This window comes from Salvia miltiorrhiza, chromosome 1 (assembly GCF_028751815.1).
Source record: "Salvia miltiorrhiza cultivar Shanhuang (shh) chromosome 1, IMPLAD_Smil_shh, whole genome shotgun sequence".
NCBI lineage: Eukaryota > Viridiplantae > Streptophyta > Magnoliopsida > Lamiales > Lamiaceae > Salvia > Salvia miltiorrhiza.
In genome coordinates, this window is record NC_080387.1 from 29,389,858 (window position 1) to 29,412,017 (window position 22,160).

At 33.9% G+C, this 22,160-nt stretch overlaps 2 protein-coding genes and 2 long non-coding RNA genes across 4 annotated transcripts; 2 read left to right on the top strand and 2 right to left on the bottom strand.

The window, feature by feature from the left end:
- Positions 1-637: 637 nt before the first annotated feature.
- Positions 638-3,009, top strand: LOC131018729 (uncharacterized). The gene is made up of 2 exons (XM_057947439.1): positions 638-2,358; positions 2,453-3,009. The coding sequence occupies exons 1-2, from the start codon at positions 2,350-2,352 to the stop codon at positions 2,972-2,974; spliced, it is 531 nt and encodes a 176-aa protein (XP_057803422.1). The 5' UTR covers positions 638-2,349; the 3' UTR covers positions 2,975-3,009.
- A 2,098-nt stretch (positions 3,010-5,107) lies between these two features.
- On the bottom strand, positions 5,108-6,121 carry LOC131018734 (uncharacterized). The gene is made up of 2 exons (XR_009100091.1): positions 5,759-6,121; positions 5,108-5,363 (listed from the first exon to the last, which is right to left on the bottom strand). It is a non-coding gene; the product is annotated as an uncharacterized LOC131018734 (long non-coding RNA).
- A 1,010-nt stretch (positions 6,122-7,131) lies between these two features.
- LOC131018735 (uncharacterized) lies at positions 7,132-8,511 on the top strand. Its single transcript, XR_009100092.1, has 3 exons — positions 7,132-7,589; positions 7,722-7,780; positions 8,289-8,511. It is a non-coding gene; the product is annotated as an uncharacterized LOC131018735 (long non-coding RNA).
- Positions 8,512-9,270: 759 nt separating this feature from the next.
- Positions 9,271-11,161, bottom strand: LOC131018737 (probable beta-1,4-xylosyltransferase IRX10). Its single transcript, XM_057947444.1, has 3 exons — positions 11,122-11,161; positions 10,092-10,480; positions 9,271-10,026 (listed from the first exon to the last, which is right to left on the bottom strand). Exons 2-3 carry the CDS (start codon positions 10,359-10,361, stop codon positions 9,271-9,273), a joined length of 1,026 nt encoding a protein of 341 aa, XP_057803427.1. The 5' UTR covers positions 10,362-10,480; positions 11,122-11,161.
- Positions 11,162-22,160: the final 10,999 nt, after the last annotated feature.

A 22,160-nucleotide genomic window follows, 5' to 3' on the forward strand; every position in this document is an offset into this window, starting at 1 on the left:
ATTAACCAACCTTAGCAATGGTGGTAGGGCTAGAAATATGGATGAAAGTTAGTTTCCTATTAATATTTCCTGCAATCAATCAGATAAAGCCAATGCTTGATCATATATAATTAATGAATTAATTTCCCTCATTCTTGAGTCAAACCAAATATATGTTGAAATTCTAAATAGTGTGTTGCATTGAATTATCTCTGAAATGAATGATTAGAACTAATTGTATTAATTATATTTTTTTGGGTTTATCTTTTCTGATTGATTCTTGCTATATTCAAGGTTGATGGTAAACCCTTTTTATTACCTTGGTTGAATCTGCTTATCCCATCTGCCAAACATCTGTGTGATTTTTTGACCAAAATGGTGATGATTTTTTTATCTTTATATGTAGTAGATCTTTACATATATTAATAAATGAGATGTAATTTGTAGAAGTGTTTGCAAACCTGCCACATCCTCAAATTCTTTGGTTGGGTGTGTTTAATGAACTGTTTTCTTTGGTGTATTGAAAGAGTATTTGTTGGAGTTGGTGCAATTAACTGAAATCAATTTCTGTGTGATTTTTTGACCAAAATGGTGATAATTTTTTTATCTTTATATGTAGTTGATCTTTACAGATATTAATAAATGAGATGTGATTTGTAGAAGTGTTTGCAAACCTGCCACATCCTCAAATTCTTTGGTTGGGTGTGTTTAATGAACTGTTTTCTTTGGTGTATTGAAAGAGTATTTGTTGGAGTTGGTGCAATTAACTGAAATCAATTGCTGTGTGATTTTTTGACCAAAATGGTGATGATTTTTTTATCTTTATATGTAGTTGATCTTTACAGATATTAATAAATGAGATGTGATTTGTAGAAGTGTTTGCAAACCTGCCACATCCTCAAATTCTTTGGTTGGGTGTGTTTACTGAACTGTTTTCTTTGGTGTATTGAAAGAGTATTTGTTGGAGTTGGTGCAATTAACTCAAATCAATTGTCATGGGGTAGGTGAACATGTTTCACATGTTTGTTTTGTAAAATCTGTGTAGGTGCTCATGTTTCTCAGCGAAGTTACCCGGGTTTGTATCTACGACGTATAAGTCAGCTTTTAGACTCGAACAACATGGATAGATTTAGGAATTCTTGTTTTGGCCGTTTGTTAGATCTGGATTCTTGGAAATTCCAGGGGCAGCTGTTGTATTTGATGTACTCCGCCATCAATGTAGAGTCTTTTGCTATTAGAAGAATATCTTTTAGGCTATGTGGGCTGGATGCAGAGCTCGGTCCCCTCGAATTTGGGGTAATGACAGGCCTTAGTTTCAAGGGGTGGGAAGAGCCCCTGGCAACCTCTGAATTTTTTAAACGTCATTTCAAAGGGCAAACAAGAATGTTTTTTAACCAAATCTTGGATGCTTTTGAAAGTCATTGTATTAAAAATAAAGGGGCAGATGTGGATTCCTTACTTTTTGCCTACTTAGTGGTTGTTTTTGGCATTTTATTGATTAGACATAACACTAGTAAAAAGATAGAGCTCCGGTTCATTCACTTAGTTGATGATGTAGACAAATTCACCTCCTATCCTTGGGGGTTGGTGGCATATGAATGCCTTGTTATCCTTTGTCACAATGCCAAAGCCCAGCTGGATTATCATAGTCAAAGGCAGCTTCGTCCAACATGTGACGCGGCCGGGCTTTGGTATGTCTTGCAAGTTTTTGCTTATGAGCTACATCCGAAGTTTGTGGATGTAAGCTGTGAGGTAGGGGTCAACGTACGTGACCGGAGTCCTCGCTTGCTCCGATGGATTCCCTGTACAAAGACCCTGAAATTGAACCCTATTTTACCCCTGCTCATGCTTCGGAATTGGTAAGTAACAAATTAATAGAGTTGATTATTTGTTGATTATTTTTTTAAGAATGGTTATTAATTATTGTTTTCATTTGAATGATAGGCACCGATGAATTTCACCCCATCCGAGAGGGTTTGGTGTGAAAACCACGGACTGTACCCTAACTAGAGTTGCGAGGTGCCGAGTGCTGATTTGCTTGTCACCATCAAATACAAAATCAACAATTCTTCCAAACCAAGATCACCCAAGGAGCAACCACATCCAAAAGTGGATAAGTTAGTGCTTGGGAAAAGGAAGACAAGAGCTACACAGCGGGTGCTTGAAAGACCCGAAGACGAGGAAGCATTTGAGCGGCTGATCGAGTTGGCAGACACCCAAACAACACAAAAGACTAAGGGGAAAAAGAGTACACCCCGAAAACATGTTCCACCTCATCAAGGACATGAAGTAGGGGCAGGCACTAGCAAGAGAGGTCAGACAAAGAAAAATGAAGAGTGTGACACTCCTTCATATCCCACATACGACCAAATGGAAGAGGTAATGTATAAACCCCAAGTTTAATAGATTTTTATGGTTTTCAAAGTTTAATATAAGCTGAATTCTGCCTCTTTTTTGTGTATCTAATGTGTAGTTTCTGGTGATTGCACGATCAATGCAAGCCACCCTCACTTCTATGAACGACCGTCTCGGAAATGATAAATCGGCAAACGTTATCAATGCGGGAGTTCAAACAGAATGGTCGCACACCGTTGTAATAGATGAAGCTGATGTACCAGATGATGTTTGCCGAGACGATATCCCGCCGCCGAAGGGGAATGCCTTCGACCTTGGTGCAGACAACATACATCGAGAACCTACACCCGAGCCTAGTTGTTCACAGGTGGATGCCCATCGAAATGAATGTTTAGCCCTAGTTACAACGTCCGAGCCTACTGATAAAGTGGACGAGATGGTTGAGAAGGAGGTGATCGATGTTGAGTTAGTTCGTGATTTGCCCTCACCAAAGGCACAAAGAAAGTCCAAAAGAAAGAAAGCCGCCCCCGCACCTGTCTTCAGTTCCACCGACGATCCTTATCCGATGCGCCTTGCATCGAATGAATGGATAGACAAGTTTAGGGTGTGGTATGAGGAAAATGTTGAAAATCCAAGGTAAACTAACATGTTGATGTGATTTTATTGGAAATATGAAATCCCATTTTCACTTATATAACTGACTGCATTCTATTAGTGTTTAATAGGTCGAAAACATTGAAGGGTATGCCCTATGTTGGGCCAAGGCAGGCATGGTGGTTCTCTGAGCTCTGGAAATCCAATGGTTGGTCTTCGCAGAAGTAAGTATCTCAGTTTGTCCCTTTCTTTGTTAAATAAAACCGCTAAGGCTTTCCTTTTGCAAAATGGTTTTCGTGGAACTAAAATAGTTCATTGTATGGTTATCTTGCTGGAAAGTTCATTATTGGATGATTTGTAGACGTGGGCGCATGAGACTTTGGATCTGTACCTGGAGACCATGTTATGGTTGCGTATTAATACAAATTAAATGATAATATAATATTATTTTGCTATTATATCCCTCGGAAGTTTACCTAATCCAGTAGGTGTCTTCCTCGGCCTTTTTTCGGCCTCTCCCAGTGCCGGCTAAGCCTAGTGTTTGTAAACCTCCGCTTCACCGGAATCACGGGATCGTGGACTGCATTAGAAGCATCCGCTATGGGAATTTGCACCGAGGATCGTGTAAACGTCGAGGCTACTAGACCTAACAGAGCCTAAAAGATATTCTTCTAATAGCAAAAGACTCTACATTGATGGAGGAGTACATCAAATACAACAGCTGCCCCTGGAATTTCCAAGAATCCAGATCTAACAAACGGCCAAAACAAGAATTCCTAAATCTATCCATGTTGTTCGAGTCTAAAAGCTGACTTAGTAGATACAAACCCGGGTAACTTCGCTGAGAAACATGAGCACCTACACAGATTTTACAAAACAAACATGTGAAACATGTTCACCTACCCCATGACAATTGATTTCAGTTAATTGCACCAACTCCAACAAATACTCTTTCAATACACCAAAGAAAACAGTTCAGTAAACACACCCAACCAAAGAATTTGAGGATGTGGCAGGTTTGCAAACACTTCTACAAATCACATCTCATTTATTAATATCTGTAAAGATCAACTATATATAAAGATAAAAAAAATCATCACCATTTTGGTCAAAAAATCACATAGCAATTGATTTCAGTTAATTGCACCAACTCCAACAAATACTCTTTCAATACACCAAAGAAAACAGTTCATTAAACACACCCAACCAAAGAATTTGAGGATGTGGCAGGTTTGCAAACACTTCTACAAATTACATCTCATTTATTAATATATGTAAAGATCTACTACATATAAAGATAAAAAAATCATCACCATTTTGGTCAAAAAATCACATAGATGTTTGGCAGATGGGATAAGCAGATTCAACCAAGGTAATAAAAAGGGTTTACCATCAACCTTGAATATAGCAAGAATCAATCAGAAAAGATAAACCCAAAAAAATATAATTAATACAATTAGTTCTAATCATTCATTTCAGAGATAATTCAATGCAACACACTATTTAGAATTTCAACATATATTTGGTTTGACTCAAGAATGAGGGAAATTAATTCATTAATTATATATGATCAAGCATTGGCTTTATATGATTGATTGCGGGAAACATTAATAGGAAACTAACTTTCATCCATATTTCTAGCCCTACCACCATTGCTAAGGTTGGTTAATTAATTACTACAATCTTAACAAATATAAATTAAATTTATGATTTCAATAATTAAACATAAATTCTTGAAATAAGATATGATCAGTTTTAAACCGAGTTATGTACAGAATGGTGAAATGAAAGCACAGCAAGGCCAAGAAGTTTTAGACATGGCTTAGATGGATTACACTTTGCCAAGAAGAAAACCGCCAAAATTGTGAGATATAAATTACTCATTCAAGAACATATATATTACCTAGCTTCTTGTTCTTTTTTATTCCCCTTTCCCTTTTGTTTTCTAGTTAATACACCAAACCATAGACTATTCGTCATAAAAACATTTCATTTCGGCATATATGTGAAATGGTTCGACAAACATATTTTCCCTTACCCAAACAAATAAATGTCATTTATATTTGATGCTTTATTAGGAAAAAGGCCAAAAGGGGACCACTGCATTTCAAGAAAACGACAAGGAATCTAAAAGCCTCAAATGTGACAATTTTAAAACCATCACTTTCACAATTCAATAGAAAAAAGACTAATTGGGATATACAGTTAATAAAACATTGAAACCCTAAAATTCATACAAAATATCTTAGAATACTCCCCAAAACACAAACTACAACAATCATGCAAGCACATACCAAGACAAACAACAAACATCAACTGAAAAATTCAGCCCAAGCAATTTATAGCAAAAACTAACACTAAATAGCTCAAACCTTGTTCCTCAGGAGCCTTTCTCGCTCTAGTTTTCTTCGTCATCTCAAACAAATGAGCAAAACCTACCAACACAGTCATCGATCAATTCAGACATTCAATCAAAAAAGGGTTTACATTTTGAGATTCAGAGAAAATACAACAAATATGTAAAATTAGTGTATTCTTATACTTGAGCCAAGAAAAGATATGAATTGTAGTCAATCATCACCAAAATTCCCCTAACTAGACATTAAATTACAAGTTATTCCTACACCAATTCACATCTCCAAACCTTTAACAAGCAGTTTTCGACAAAATGCAGTCAAATATCTCAAAGGATGCTTCAAATACAACAATCTAAGCTCAGCATAGTCTGTACGTTCTTCAACATTTTGTTTATATGACATGCAATAAAAAAATTTGGTCATAAATTAATTTTTCTCCTAAACCCCCAAAGTGAGGCACCGTCGGAACTCACCGTAAAAGAATAACTCACAGAAACGGAACCTACTACGGGGACCCTAACAGGATTACGGCTACCTTCAACACGAATCACCGCGACAACACAGACCCGGCGACAGCGAAGGCGAAAGAGTGCGAACCTTTCTCTGGGCGACAGCGACGGCGAAAGACCACACACAGAGCTTACACCGGGGACCGAAAAACAATTCCGGCTACCTTGAACTCCAATGACGGCGAGAGCACAGACAGGATCACAGCGAAGGCGAAAGAGCGCGATGGTTTGTGTTGGGAGAAATTTTTGATGCGTGAAAGTGAATAGTCAAGACAAGCTTCTCTTGGAAGCTTTAGGATAGTGGGGCCCAGCCCAAAATTAAGAAATACTCACATAACAAAAATTATATGATAAATACAGTATAAAAATTGAGTGGGACCCAAATTGGACCTTGGTTGAGTTAAAAGGAAGGAAAAACAAAAAGAAAATGAAAATGGATGAATCGCCACGTGTCGCGCATCGGGCACCTAGGTACATTGTACCTAGGTGCACGATGGAAAAAACCACAACCCACAAGCACGTACACACATGCACAACACAAATACACCGAGAACACATTTTTCTTCGTCTCCGGCGATCGCTGACGCTCACTACAAGAATATAAGGGTTTTAGCCACACATAATTTGTGACACATAATTATGTGTGGCAATATACCCACACATAATTAAATATGTGTAGGTAAATTCATTAGACAGTTTTAAATAGTTAATGACATTTAATTATGTGTAGGTAAAAATATTTAGTCACATTTATTTTTTTATTTTTTATTTTTCGTTTAACTCTTAATATATTTAATGCTGACGTGGAAGTTTTAGCCACACATAATTTGTCACACATAATTATGTGTGGCAAAATACCTACACATAATTGAATATGTGTAGGTAAATTCAGTATACGATTTTAAATAGTTTAAGACATTTTATTATGTGTGGGTAAAAAGATTTAGTCACATTTTTTTTATTTTTGATTTTTGTTTCTCTTAATATATTTGGCAAACAAATTTCTCAATCAGAATTAAAATTAATTTTGCAAATATGAAACTTAGAAAATAAATATGAATTTAATATCATTTAATAAATATGAATTTAATAATTTTATTTAAAATTGTAAAAAAATGGATTATCATTTAAATAAAAATGATTAATATTTATTAATCATTTAAATATTTAGCAACTATAAATTTATTTGTTATAAATAAAAAATTTAGTGACATTTTGACGGTATTTTTCTTAGTTTTGTTTATTTAATGAAGTTTAATTTTAAATTTGTAGTGCTGACATGGAAAATTAATCAAAAAAATTTAACCACGTATAATTATTTTCATTTTAGCGCCATTTACCAAAAATCCCTCTAAAAAACCTATCTACGAAACTCGGCAGTTTATCCACAATCTTAGTGGAGTTTAGATTGCCAATTCCTCTCCTCCATTAGAATCCCCACTACTCGTCCTCTCCGATTTTATCAATTTCTAATTTTTCTTTGATGTTCAAATTTTAAGGGCGTCGTCGCGACCCCAACTGCGACTCCGACTCTCAACGCCGCCCCTCCTCCAACACCTATTGTAGCAGCAACCACAACGGAGAAAAGAAAAAGGGGAAGGCCTAGAAAGAATAGGAAAATCGTTGCGCCCGAATTATTATCTATTACTATCTATCTGTATCTATTTATTTCAATGAAGTTATTAATGATATACAGGTTGAGAGGAACATAGACTTGGTCTATGAAGGTGCAAGCATAGGATTGATGGTTTGATTTTTCTCAATCTGTGTATAATGGTGGCTGCCACGTGTTGGGGTAAATCAAATTTTGGGATAGTAGTTCTTTTGACTTTTACCTATAATTCTTTAATCTTTAATTTTCTATCTATGTTGTTGGATATTGTCTGAATTTTTTTTTTGAATTACTCTTTGAAATTTTGGCAAACAGGTGGTGGGGTAGTATATGTGTGTAGCAGATTGAGCAGGTTGTCGAAGAGCCTAAATCAGGTTTTAATTGTATGATTACTATCGTTAGCATTCTTCAATAGTACATTCTTATGCTTGCCTCTCTTTTTTTGTTTCAAATTACGTTTATATGCTTAGTTGTTCGCAATTGTATGCTCATTTGCATCTAATATGTGGTATGTCTGGACTACCATTAACCCCCTTTCCTTTATTAAAACATACATATTGAGATGTTGTAATTTGTGGAATTATTCTTCCTTTTTCTGATTATCTCATCAAACTATAACATAATTAGTGTTCTAGCATATCTTGTTTTACTCAATTATATGTTTTATGTTACAGTTTCTTGTAGGAATATATTTTATACACATGACATGGCAATAACTTTAAGAATTTTCTTGTATATGCCTTTAAAAAGAATTTTCTTGTATTAAGTATAATTATATTTGATTCCAAATTTTCTACGGCTCTCATATGATTACATTAGATTTGGATTATTTTTTGTATAGTACTGTACTTGAATAACATTATGTTTCTATTATCTTAACAGGAATAAATGAAGCACTTGCTTATATAAAGTTGGGACCGTTGAAAAGTTGCTGTCAGGAGCTCAAAAAAATTGTAATTGCTTAAATTAAGTGTGTAGTTAGTTAGAGTTATAACTTTTTTTGTAGTTCTCGTCAAAATATTATGTAGTTTAATTTTATTGAATATTGTTAAGTTTTTAAATTGTAATTGCTTAAATTAATGTATTCGTCATTTGTATTTTGTAATTTATCATATTTGGCTCATATAATGTATGATAAGATATATTATATTTATATGAAAATTGTGAGAAAAAATATTGTTCGCATAATGTATATTTTACCCACTCTTAATTATAATATTTAATAAATAATAACATTTTTATCTAATATTTAATTATTGGAAAAAGAATTATCTACATAAATTATAAGATTTACCCACACATAACATTTGCCACGTGTAAATGCCACGTCATTTCCACATCATCACTACATTATATCTTTTCCCACACATAAAATATATTATTCGTGACATATATATGTGTAAGTAAATGTTAGGTGATTTACCCACACATATACAGATGTGTGGGTAAAAACCTTTCTTTACAAAGTTTTACCCACACATGTTGACATTTGACTTATATGTGGGTAAAAATGTATAGTGACACATAAATATACTTTTAGCCACATATCCATGTGTGGCTAAAACCCTTAAATTCTTGTAGTGGCTCTACTTTTCTTCAATTGTTACAAGGGAAAAACCCGCCCATGGCATTATTATTAAAGTTGATAAATCAAAAAAATATGGTATGTAAATTTTTATATTTATTTATTGAAATAAGTATAATTCATAATATATATATTATAACAAATTTTATTATTATAAAAATAATAAATATAAAAGTGACTCACAAAAAATTATAGGGAGCCAAGTAAATAAAATTTCTGATTGTACATTGTTGTGACGCCTCTATTATAATAATTGAAGATTCCAATTAATAATGTTAATCACCAAGGCTTGAGGTCCGCAGCTAGGCCGGCAGTCCAATTCAAAACCCTCTCACCATGCTTCAAATACACCCCCTTTTGATGTGGCAGCTTCCGTGCCAAGCCATTCAAGATCTGGTGGAATGCGTCGCCCGCCTGCGCCGGCTGAGGAAACAACATGGCCTGCTTCATGGAGGGATTCGCCAGCAACCTCTGCTTCCGCAGAATGATGTCGACGGGGATGGATGTGAGCAGGGTGTCCAGGTAAGGCACGTCCTTCTCGGCCACAAACACACCTATCTCCTCCCACGGAATGGCGTCCGCGAACGGCAGCACAATGTCGTCGGCAATGATGACGGGGATGCACCCGAAGACCACGGCCTCCACGAGGCGGGGGCTCCACGGCGCCCATCCCAGAGGGCAGAGACAGAAAACGGCGCGCTGCATGTCTTGGTAGTATGTGGTCGGGTGCTCCGTCGAGATGTCGAAAAGTGGGTTGTTCTTGAAGTTCTCCCAGATGGACGCACGAGCGCCCCTCGCATAGTAACCGCCTTCGGGGTCGTTATCGGTGTCGTAAAAGAGACCTCGGAAGTAGACGAAGATGGACCTGGGCGTGTGAGGTGGGATCAGCTGCGACATGATCCTCTCTGGCGGCGCATACGGAGGTATGGTTATCGAACCTTCGTTCAAACAAACATGGTACCGTTGTCCAAACGTCTGGACCAACGTCGACCGCTGCAGCAACGGAAGAATCCCTCTCTCTATAGCTCTCTCTTCCTACAAACGCAACATATTATTAAATTCATCGTATATAAGTATGTACTTAATTAACTAATTACTACTTGATAATGAAAGCAGGCTCCAAAATCATGGGGCACGAGGAAGAAGTGGTCGGCTCCTTGGGTTCGATTCCAGTAAGGCCAAGTGGTGGAGATGAAGTGGATGGCGCTGCGCATCATTCTGGGCGACTTTATGGTCATGGGCAAGCCGTTGGGGGCGAGGTCACAGGTTTGGTAGACGGGGGTGTAGAACCAATCAGCTTGGTCGGGGTTGGTGGTTCGGACAAGGCTGCTTAGGAGGAAACGGTGCATGAATATCTCAGCGGCGAACATGTGTGTGAGACACCGTGGGTCTTTCTCCACAAGCTTCTTGTTGTATTTGTTTGGGAGTTTGTATACGAACACTTTCAGTCTTCCCACTGGATTGTCATCAAGAACATCTCCAGCACTTCCTACCTCACCCATAAGTATCATTTGTTTTAACTATTACAAACTCAATGGTATTGCATCATCAATCTCATTTTTCAAAAATGATTCACAAAGAGGATTCTTGGACAATACAATCTTGAAAAAGGTTCGTAATAAAAATGTTCAAAGATTAATACTCCTTTCGTCCCACTCGATATAAATGGGCACGGAGAATAAGAATACTTATTTAATGTGTATAGAATAGATAAAGACTACATACTATATTTTTAAAAAATATTATTGTAAATGAGACAAACTAAATAGGAAAGAGTGTCACTAAAGTGGAACAAAAGAAGTAATCATGTTCGCATTCTCTATTCTAGGTAATATTTTTATGTGTCGGTCTCATCCGTGGGTTGTGTCATATTATTAGAGTAATTATTTTAATAATATTTTTTTAAAATAAAACATTACAATATAATAAACTCTAACTAATTAAACAAAAAATTAAAGATTAAAAAAATACTCCCTAATTATGGAATAATAAATTTAAGTTAGTAATTAATTACTATAAACTTGAAAATTCGAAATGATCAAGTCATAATTAAGAATGACAAAATTGAAGTAAACACAAGTATATATAATTAGAATTGAAGAAAAAAAAAATAGACGAAAAATGATATACCTGAAATCCTCTCAGTACGGGGACTGCGGTCAATCCCCTCCACGCCAAGAATGGCCGTAATTAGAGCTAGAAGCCAAAAAATACACATTGCCAACTCTAAAAATAAGAGATTAATGAAGAAAAGGGGCAGGGATTTATGCAGTTTAGGATTATGTGAGGAATTAATCACATTCTCTTTCTTCACTTCTCTTACCATTTCAAACACAAACTTTCAGGGAAAAAAAATATTGAAAATTTTAATATTAACGTTAAAAAATTGCACGTGTTCCTGCTTATATAGATTTAATTTAATGTCGTTAAACACATTTATATTATGTTTTCCAAAGAAACATCATGAGCCGCATAAGGGAGGAGTTTTTTTACCTCCAAATTTTCTTTCTCCTCTCACTATTTTCCTTCAAATTTTTTCTCTTCTTTTTTCTATTTGAATCTTTTTCAAAAAATTGTTAACTTTGATTCATGAAAAAATATTTAATAATGTTAAATTAAAGATTACGAGAAGATCTTTAATTCTATGTAAAAATTATATAAAATAAATTTGAAATGAATAAGTTATTATCGTTTAAAGTGTCAAAATTAATTTTTGTTTCCTCCCATTTACCTCTAACGTTGAACATCATACTACTATATTTCCATTGTATTTTTGTTTGTTGGTGAAAAAAAATAAGTAGATGTCATTTTTTCCTTTCAAAAAAGTTTACATAGTTGTTTAATTGTAATTATTTTAAATTAATGCAGTTTTTAATGTATGAAGGATAAGGAAATTTTGTATTAGTTTTAATATGAATTTGTAAATAAAAAATTATTTATATATCCTAAAATTAGATTTTAAAATATTATGTAGATTTATTTAGTTATGAGAATATTTAATTATTTATATTAATATATTTGTTGTTATATTTTTCTTGATTTTTAATTAGTTTTGAACTATTTAAATATGAACTTTTTTTCTTGAGGGAAAGGGGAAGAGAAGAGAAAAAGTTCGGTGCAAAGGGTAAAACATCATAAATCACGAAAATAGCTGGACTAGATAAAGCAAACTTGGCATTGGCATTTCCTTCCCGCAATTATACAATTTTTAATTATAATACAATTATACAACTTTGATTTTTAAGCTGTCAAAATTGTTATATTAAACCACCACTGTTAATTTTGTTATATTGATTGCTTAATGTTATTTACTCAAAATGAGATTGATTTAAATTATTTGTTTTACTATTTATATATAAATGTAATTATTATTATTATTATTATTATTATTATTATTATTATTATATTCAATTATTATTATACAATACTCATTAAGTTGATAATATTGTTATATATTATACATTATCTTAAATCAAATACTAATATTTAAATTAATATAATTTTTTTATTATAAATTAATCTAACTTATAAATAATGATATTTAATAATTTTAGATAATTTAATAAATAAATAATCGAGAGGGCGTACTAGTGTAAAGTAAAAGAGTAAATACAAATACGGAGACCGAAGAACAGCATTGTAGAAAGGTTATATATTCATACCATATACATATATATGATTGGGTTAAAATAAAAGTGATTTTTTAAGACAAGAATTAGTACGTTCACCAATGTGATGCACGGTGAGCATCAAAATTGAACAATATTTTAAATAAATAAATATAAATATTAAATAAAATTAAAATATAAATAACTTTGAATTAATAAAAAAAATCTAGATCAATTACTCAATCAAGAACTTGAACCTAAAATTATTTTTCAATACTTGAAATACCATTTATATTTTATTAATTAATGATGAGTATATATAATTATATAAATTCATCAAAAATCAAAAGCAAGCGTGTACTAATAAGTATCAGTTATGTATCATATAAATATTTCAAAATGTATATAATTAATCATCTATTTGCATATAGTTTGATATATTTTTTTGAATGAATATTCAAATAATATTCATTCAACCATTTTGTTTAAAATAAAATTCATTGAGCCTTCGGAACATCCAATGGATGAACCATCTATGTTATACTCCATCCATCAACAAAAGAACTTTATAGGAGAGACTGACACGAGTTTTAAGAAAACAGTTGTTGAGTTTATTGAGAGTAGGGCTGTAAACGAGTCGAGCCGAGCTGAATACTAGTAGGGTCGAGCTCGACTCGTTTAAATATTCGGATGTTCGAGTTCGACTTGAGCTTGATTTGAGCTTTAATTTTGTTGATCGAGTTCGGCTCGTCGCCCACTTGCCGATCTCAAGCCCGGTTCGAGCTCGGCTCGGATGAGGCTCGATAATGTCAAATTCTCGAGCTCGACTCGTTAGATGTTCGTATATATGATTTTCGAGCTCAAATTCGTTATAAATTTAGGAAAAACTTCTTAACTAATATGTTACTCGAGCTCGAGTTTGACTCGTTTAAGGCTCGTGCACTAACTCGATTGAAGGTTCGCAAACAGGCTCGCAAACATGTTTTACGAACAATCAAATACGAACATATTCGAGAGCTCAACAAGCCAAGTACTGTCAGGCTTGAGCTCGAGCTCGGCTCTTTTACTATCGAATCAAGCTCCGAACGAGCCTTTTTTTAGCCGAATTTCAAATAGCTTGCAAGTAGTCTTGTAAATGCTCATTACCAGCCCTAATTGAGAGTAGAGAAAAGATTGTTGAGTGTATTGGGAATGATGATTGTTTTAATTAGTATTGAAAGTGGTGAAAAGGTGAAAAATATAGGTAAGTGAGATGTTTATAAGTGGTGGGGTATAGTCCAAAAATAGGTAGAATGTGCTTTTGTTGACGTCTCAAAAAGGAAAAGTAGAAAGTTATTTCATGAACGAATGGACTATATAATAATAAATCAAAATACTAAATGTTACATAATACATATGTTAAAATTATGAGTTTGAATCTATAAACATACAAATGTAATGAAAATCAAATTAATGAATATTTAAATCAATTTAAATTTTACTCCCTCCGTCCGCCAAAAGTATGGCACTTTGGCTGGGCACGGAGATTAATAAAATTGGTGATGATGTTGATGTAGTGGAGAAAGGGTCCCACCACTTTTTGAGATGTGTGGTTGAGATTGAATTTGAGGTGGGTTTTTTGTAAATAAAGAGTGTTTGTAAGGATAAAATATAAAGTTGGATGGTGGGACCATGGCTTAAAAAGGAAAGTGGAATACTTTTTGCGGACGCCAAATATAGTAATTGTGCCATACTTTTGGCGGACGGAGGGAGTATAAAATTTGTAAATTTATCAAATATAAATTATATAGGGTTAAGTATCAAATTCCCCCTATCGATGGCTTCCCTATCGCGTACAGGACCTTATAGTTAAGGTAAGCGTTGTTCACTACCTCAACGTGGCAAAATCGAACCAATTTCTCCCCCGCCTTTTAACGGACCCAAACACCGTTAGAATCAATCTATCCCTCACTTTCTCTCTCTCCCCCTCGTTTCATCTCATATGTCGTTCTCCTCTCTCTCTCTCTCTCCAAATCTCCAATGACAATCTGGTCACCCTCCTCCACTGCACCTCCTCCATCATCTGTTCGACAAGCACGACTACCTAGTTTCCCTCTTCTACCGCCGAAGAACCCACCTAACTTCTTACCAGCACCATCACCACCTCCCCCCTCTCACTCCTGCCGCAGCCTCCACCCACAGCTATCACTGAGGTCGGGTCTTCGTCTGCTGCAAAACCACCATCTACCCCTCCTTGAAACCCACTCCACCGCCTCTCTCTCTCTCTCTCTCTCTCTTCTGCCCCCACTCGTCCGCGAGCTCCTCGTTGTAGCCACCGCCGACGAGGAGATCTGAAGCATTTTTCTTCGAATTAAATCTGATCTTTGTGTAGATCTGAAGCTAATTTTGGAGGATGAGTAGATTCAATAGTTAATTTGGTTGTCGATTTTCTGAATCTCGCTCAGATTTCGTGTTTTTCCCCTCGTCTAGCTCATTTATTTTTGGCTGAAAATGGTGAATTTTCAATTTTTTTTAGCTTAGATCTTTTGTTTATTTTTGGCTGAAAATGGTGAAAATCTTCTATATAATTTCTGGAATTTCTAGAAAATCTTCTCATTCATTTCTGAATTTTTGAAAAATCTTCTCTGCAATTTCTGAATTTTATGTGGCGACCTTCAGGTTGGCGGTGGTCGTCTGTCGCCGGAGAAGAAGGGGAGAGACGAGGCAGACGGTGGTGACCCTCGCTGGAATTGAGAGAGAGAAGGCGAGTTGGAGCCCACCATAATTAAAACTTAAAAAAAAAATATTTTTTCTAACGGCATTAGCGTCCGTTAAAAGGCGGGGGAGAATTTGGTTCGATTTTGCCACGTTGAGGTAGTAAACAGTGTTTACCCTGACTATAGGGTCCTGTACGCGATAGGGACGCCATCGATAGGGGGAATTTGGTACTTAATCCAATTATATATAATAACCTTATGTGAATAATTAAATCCGACCATTTTTTATGCAGAAAAATATAATATAGAAATTTAGTTACACTCATTACTTCTATATAACTTTGCAAGTAAAATAGGATTTATTTTTATAAATAAAATTGCTCAATTTATTAAATTTAATTTTATAACGTTGATTCTAAAAATTTATGGCACTGATTAATAATGCTACATTATTTTAGTTTGATTCCGAATTTATTAAAAGTTGGTAACAATTGTACTATCAATGAATCGTGAGCGAATACATGCAAATAAACTTGAAAAACATACCGATAATTATTTTATCAGTGGGTTAATGAAAAAAATGCATTGAACATGAGAAATGTGTCATTCAATTTCAAATAAAATATACAAATGATTTCAGTAAATTAAATTATTATTAAAATGTGTTTTATATAAAAAAGGAAAAAATAAAACCTAAAGAACCCTTAAGAGCACAGAGACACTGACTAAGGTCCGGACCTAATTAAAAATTTAAAACCTCTTGAGGAAACTTCATTTGGAAAAATCTCAAGAAGGAAAAAGAGTATCCGTCTAGAAGCAAGGCAGAGGCAAACAGTTACTAAATTTAAATTATGTGCTACCACAAAATTACATGATTATTCTACGAAAAATGAAACACAATTTGTTTTGCTAGAGAGAGTAGAAAGAAAATAGTATATCTTTCTAATTTAAAAAATATATTTTTATTATATATCGAATTAAACTTTTTATCGTAATCTTTAATTAGAAAAACATATTGAATATTTTATCATAAGAGAAACACACAATTTTTTGAATGAAAGGATAAAGAAATAAAAAATAGAAGAAAAAGAAAAAAAAGGTAACTGAAGTTTTAAAGTTTGGTTGTAAAATGTTACTCCCTCCGTCCCAATATTGTTGGCCACATTTCCTTTTTAGTTTGTCCCACTATTGTTGGTCACTTTCCTAAAATGGAAATATTTATCACATTTAATCTCTTACTTTATCACATTCTCTCTCCTACTTTATCACTTTATTACATTATCTCTCCTACTTTATCACATTCTCTCTCCTACTTTATCATTTTATTACCTTCTCTCTCATACTTTATCACTTTCTCTCTCCTACTTTATTACTTTTATACTATATTACCCACACACTTAAAATACTAATCTACAACTCCTTAATTCCCGTGCCGAAATCAAATGTGGCCAACAATATTGGGACGGAGGGAGTACTACTAAAAATTATGATATATATATATATAGAGTATATATATATATATATATATATATATATATATATAGAGAGAGAGAGAGAGAGACCACTCCCCTATATGGAGAATGAAGATCAAATCAAAGCCATTGATCTCACCAAAATCAATGAATCAGATTCATCCGAATTTTTCAAGTTTTGGAAATCCTGTAAATTCCGCATTTTCCAATTCTGGGAACCAACGATTATTATGAACTTACGAACATAAGTATGTTTATTTGTATGTTCATTTATTTTTATACGAACATATCGACGAACATTAGTATGTTCATTTAGTTTTTATACGAACACGTTGACGAACATTAGTATGTTCGTAAGTTCATAATAATGTTCGTTGGTTCCCAAAATTGGAAAATGAGGAATTTACGGGATTTTCTAAACTTGAAGAATCACTTTGTTACGTTCGGGTTTTTTTTTCATCCTGATTTATCAAATGTCCTTCTCTTTCTTGCCTAAGAAAGTAGTGGCTGATTTCCTTGGGGAGGGGGGTTTGGAGCCGAAGAAGATCCATTGGGTTAAATGGGAAGGGCTTTGTGATGAAGTCTGTAAGGGGGGGCTTGGTATCAAGTATCTAGAAAGTTTCAATAAGGCCCTTATGGCTAAATGGGTGTGGAGATTCTTGATGGAGAGTAACACCCTGTGGGTTCGAGTGGTGAGAGCATGCAAGGGGGAGATGGACTGGGATGAAGAAGGTTTTAGATTTGTGAGAAATAGTGAGGCGAAATCTAGCTGGTGGAAGAAGGTCGTGAGTGTTAGTCGGGGAGAGGGAGGTAGATGCTCAAGGAAAATTTGGAGGTGCAGATCGGGAAAGGAAATTCGATACTCTTTTGGCATCATTGTTGGGCTGGAAAGAAAAGGTTACGAGATAGTTTTCCAAGGCTCTTTCGCATCTGCTATAACCAAGGGGGGCTGCTTAAGGATATGGGTATTTGGGTTGATGGAGTGTGGGAGTGGAAACTGGAGTGGAATCGAGTTTTGAGGGAGCGTGAGGAAAACCAGATCAATGAACTTCTTTTTTCTATCAATACTTTTTCTTTGTGCGCAGGCAGGAAGAATGGATGGACTTGGAAGCCTGCTCCCAATGGTCTCTTCTCAGTCAAGTCTGCCTACAATTCAATTAGAGAGGTCGGTGTTTCGACCAGAATCTGATCGAAAAAACCAGAGTTCTCGAGGATCTGGAAAGCCCCTGCTCCTCACAAGACGAAAACAAATGCGTGGAGGATCATCAAAGGAAGACTGGCGACGTGTGATAACCTTATTAGAAGGCACATTCAAGTTTCTCCTTCAGATTCTGACTACACTTTTTGTAAGTCTCACCCTGAAGATCTGAAGCATATTTTCTTTTCTTGTCCTTTTACCACGGACATTTGGAAAGCCATTCTGCTGTGGCTCGGAGTCCAGACGGCGATGCAACGAGATGCTACCGAACACTTCCTCGCCTTCACGAATCTTGGGAATAAATCGGCTGAAATCTTCCTCTCGAGTGCATGGATTTGCATCACTTGGTGTACCTGGAAAGCAAGGAACGAACGTGTTTTCAATCACGGTAGTTGCAACAAAGATAAACTGGTGGCTGAGATCAAGATGAGACTTTGGAGCTGGACGAAGGTTTTCAAGATGGAGACACCGATCCGGGATTACAAATCTTGGGTGATTAACCCGAATGCAATCGAATGATGTAGAGCCTTGGGTGTTGTGTTTTGCTGATTTCGTTTTCTATTTTTCCCTTTGCTCGTAAACTCCCAGCTGCCTTTTCTTGGTACCTCTGGTACCATGGCTTTTTAATAATACCATACTCTTTTTTCTGATAACAAAAAAAAAGTCTTTTCTATAGTTTATAAAATTAATATCTTTGAAAATTATAAGATGCTATATCTTAATTTAATTAAAACGGATTATTTGTACACAAATATTGCATAATGTGTTTTTAATGATTTATTTTACTTTTAGTGTGTATTTTCACTTCTCATTTAGTTTATCGAAAAATTCACAACTAAAATATTCACTTCAAATTCTTTCAAAAAAAAATACATTCACATGAAAACCGACCATTTTTAAAATATTAAAAATTAATAAAAAAAATTAATAATATTAATAAAAATATTAATATATTAATAAAAATATTAGAAATTAATAAAAATATTAATAATATTAATAAAAATATTAAATATATATTTAAAATATATATATTCGGTTCGGTCCGATTTTCGTCGGTTTTGGCCTCCCCGGGACCGGGACCGAATCGAAATATTTTCGGTCCAAGAAAATAGGACCGGATCGGACCAATACATGAACCTAAACCGATCCGGACCGAAAAACCGATTGGTTCGGTCCGATCCGTTGGTTTTGATCCGCTTTTGCTCACCCCTATTAATATGTATCAAAATTGGCTCGGGAAAGATGGGATGAAGGTTCGATGACATTGTGCCTTGATTCGCTACAATTGAAAAGTTCCATTAAATTGCAAAAATTAGAAATTAGTTAAAGTTGCAAACTATACCCCAATCTTGCGTCTTTTTAATAAGGGTTATTGGCTTCTATGTACATAAATTTTGGATTTTTTTTTTTTTATAAATTTTAAAAAGGGAAAAGGTGCAGATTGGCCTCCAAAGTAGTAGCCCCTATAGCGTATAACCCCTCTTACTCACTGTGTGTGTAACAAAACCCCTGAACTCCGAGAAAATGGTGCAAATTCCCCCATCTGACCTAACGCCGTTAAGTGTCCGTTAACGTTTGGGTTTAATTGCGCCCTCTACTTCAGGGGTGGATCTGCACCTTATTTTTTTTTTATTTTTTTTTTTATAATTTCAGCAACTCACCTCCGGCATCAACTTAACCGCCCCCGTACTCATCGATTCTGACTTGCACCTTGTCAGCTCGCACGCGCCCAATCTCTTGTTTGTCGACTGCCCACCGCTTACATGCAGCAATGCCGCCAGCTTCTTCACCGCCCCGCACAACAGCATCTCCTCCAACACCTTAACCTTTTAGGCTTATCTTATGATATTAATTGTGTATATATTTATCTATATAATATATATTTAAATTTTATTTATTTATTTTTGAATAATTATTAAAACTCTAGATAATAATTATGATTTTATTTTTGGTTAATTTAATATTTATAAATTTATTTTAAAAGAGAAAAAAGAATGGATCTGGGTTAGGACTCGAGACCCTGTTGGATCTGGACATGAATCTCATTTTTTTGGACCTAATGGATTTGGATCGGATCCTGACCTAAGTAAAAAAATATGGATATGGATTTGGACCAAGCAGGATTCGATCCAGGTCCACATCTGGAGTTGGTGATGCTGCTGCATGTCGGCGGTAAGCAGTCGACGATCAAGAGATTGAGCGCGTGCGAGCTGACAAAGTGTAAGTTGGAGCCGATGAGTACGGGGGGCGGTTAAGTTGATGCCGGAGGTGGGTTGTTGAAATTTAAAAAAAAAAAAAATTAAGGTGCAGATCTACCCCTGAAGTAGAGGGTGCAATTAAACCCAAACGTTAATGGACACTTAACGGCGTTAGGTCAGAGGGGAGAATTTGCACCCTTTTCTCGGAGTTAAGGGGTTTAGTTGCACACACAGTGAGTAAGATGGGTTATACGCTATAGGGGCTACTACTTGAGGGGCCAATCTACACATTTTCCCTTTTAAAAATTGTCAAAATATACACTAATTTGACTTATTTTACCTTTTCTCACAAATTTTGAGAATTATCAAAAAGTACACAAACTTTGGCTCATTTTATTTTTCCCATGAAATATGTTGTTATAAAAAATAATCCAAATAATTCTTTTATTTTAATTTTTTTTCAAAATGACGTCGTTTTGATTACGAAGTACTATATTTTAAAATTGAAAAAGTCATGTCACCCATGAATAATTATCGTCTATCATTAATTAAATTAATTAAGTTAGCTAATTAATTATAAAAGAATTATATGGATCATTTTTTTATAACAATATATTTTGTGGGAAAAAATAAAATGAGTTAAAGTTTGTGTATGTTTTGACAATTCTCAAAGTCCGTGGTAAAAAACAAAATGAATCAAAATTCGTGTATTTTGTGGCAACTTTCAAAGTTTGTGAGAAAAATCAAAATTGACCCAAAGTTCGTGTATTTAGGTGTCAATAACCCTTTTAATAATTAACACCTTCAAATATGAGTTGTTTTGGTTTTCTTAGAGGACTAATTATGTTGGAATATTTGAACATTTTAGATGTTGGCAAGAATCTATGTACTATAAAAGAGGAGTTTTTTCGCTTTCAAAATTTGTCTCTCCTCTAACTTTTTCTTTCCAAATTTTCTTTATTATTTTCTATTTTAATTCATTTCTAAAAGTCATTAACTTCGATTCATGAAAAAAAAATCAATATGAATGTTAAATTAAATTAAAGATTACGAGAAGATTTTTAATTCAATGTAAAAAGTTATATAAAATAAATTTGAAATAAATAAGTTATGATCGTTTAAAATGTTAAAATTATTTTTATTCACTATCATTTATCTCTAATGTTGAACATCATACTTTTTTTTCCATTTTGTTTTCGTTTGTTGGTGAAAAAATAAGCAGGTGTCATTTTACTTTAAAAAAAGTTTACATGGCTGTTTAATTATAATTATTTTAAATTTAATTATTTTTAAATTATAATAGTTTTAATGCAATTAAGTAGACTAAAATTTGTATTAATTTTAATATGAATTTGTAAATAAAAAATAATTATATATCTTAGAATTTGAATTTAAACTATATATAGATTTATTTAATTTTGTATATGAATTATTTATTTATTTATATAAAGAGATTTTTGTTATTTTTTTATATTATTCCTATTTTTGTATTATTATTTAATTAGTTTTGGGCTGTTTAAATATGAATTTTTAATAATAATATAGTTTGAAATTTTAAAAGCCCAAAATAATGACTATTAATTTTGTTATATTGATGATATATAGTGTTATTTGCTCAAAATCATATTGATTTAAATTATTTACTTTATAATCTATAAATTCAATTATTACAATTATACGTATTTAATTATATTACACAATATATGGTAAATTTAACATTATACTCATTGAGTTGATAATATTGTTATTATACATTATTTAAATCAAATACTTATATTTAAATTATCATAATTATTTTGTTATCAATTGATTTAACTCATAAATAATGATATTTTGATATTTTTACATAATTTAAAATTTTTAAATAAATGAATATATCGTGGAGCGTAGTAGTAATCATTAAAGAGATTTAAGTATATATACATAACGTTTTGTATATGAATAATTTATTTCCAGGATAAAAATGGGTTCTCATTATTTATTTCTCTAAATGAGTA

Bases quoted from the DNA above. Each gene is read 5' to 3' on its own strand.
- LOC131018737 (XM_057947444.1), bottom strand. From the start codon at position 10,361: ATGTTCGCCGCTGAGATATTCATGCACCGTTTCCTCCTAAGCAGCCTT. The intron at 10,027-10,091 runs GTAGTAATTAGT...TTGCGTTTGTAG, and splicing joins GAGCCTGCTTTCATTATCAA to GAAGAGAGAGCTATAGAGAG.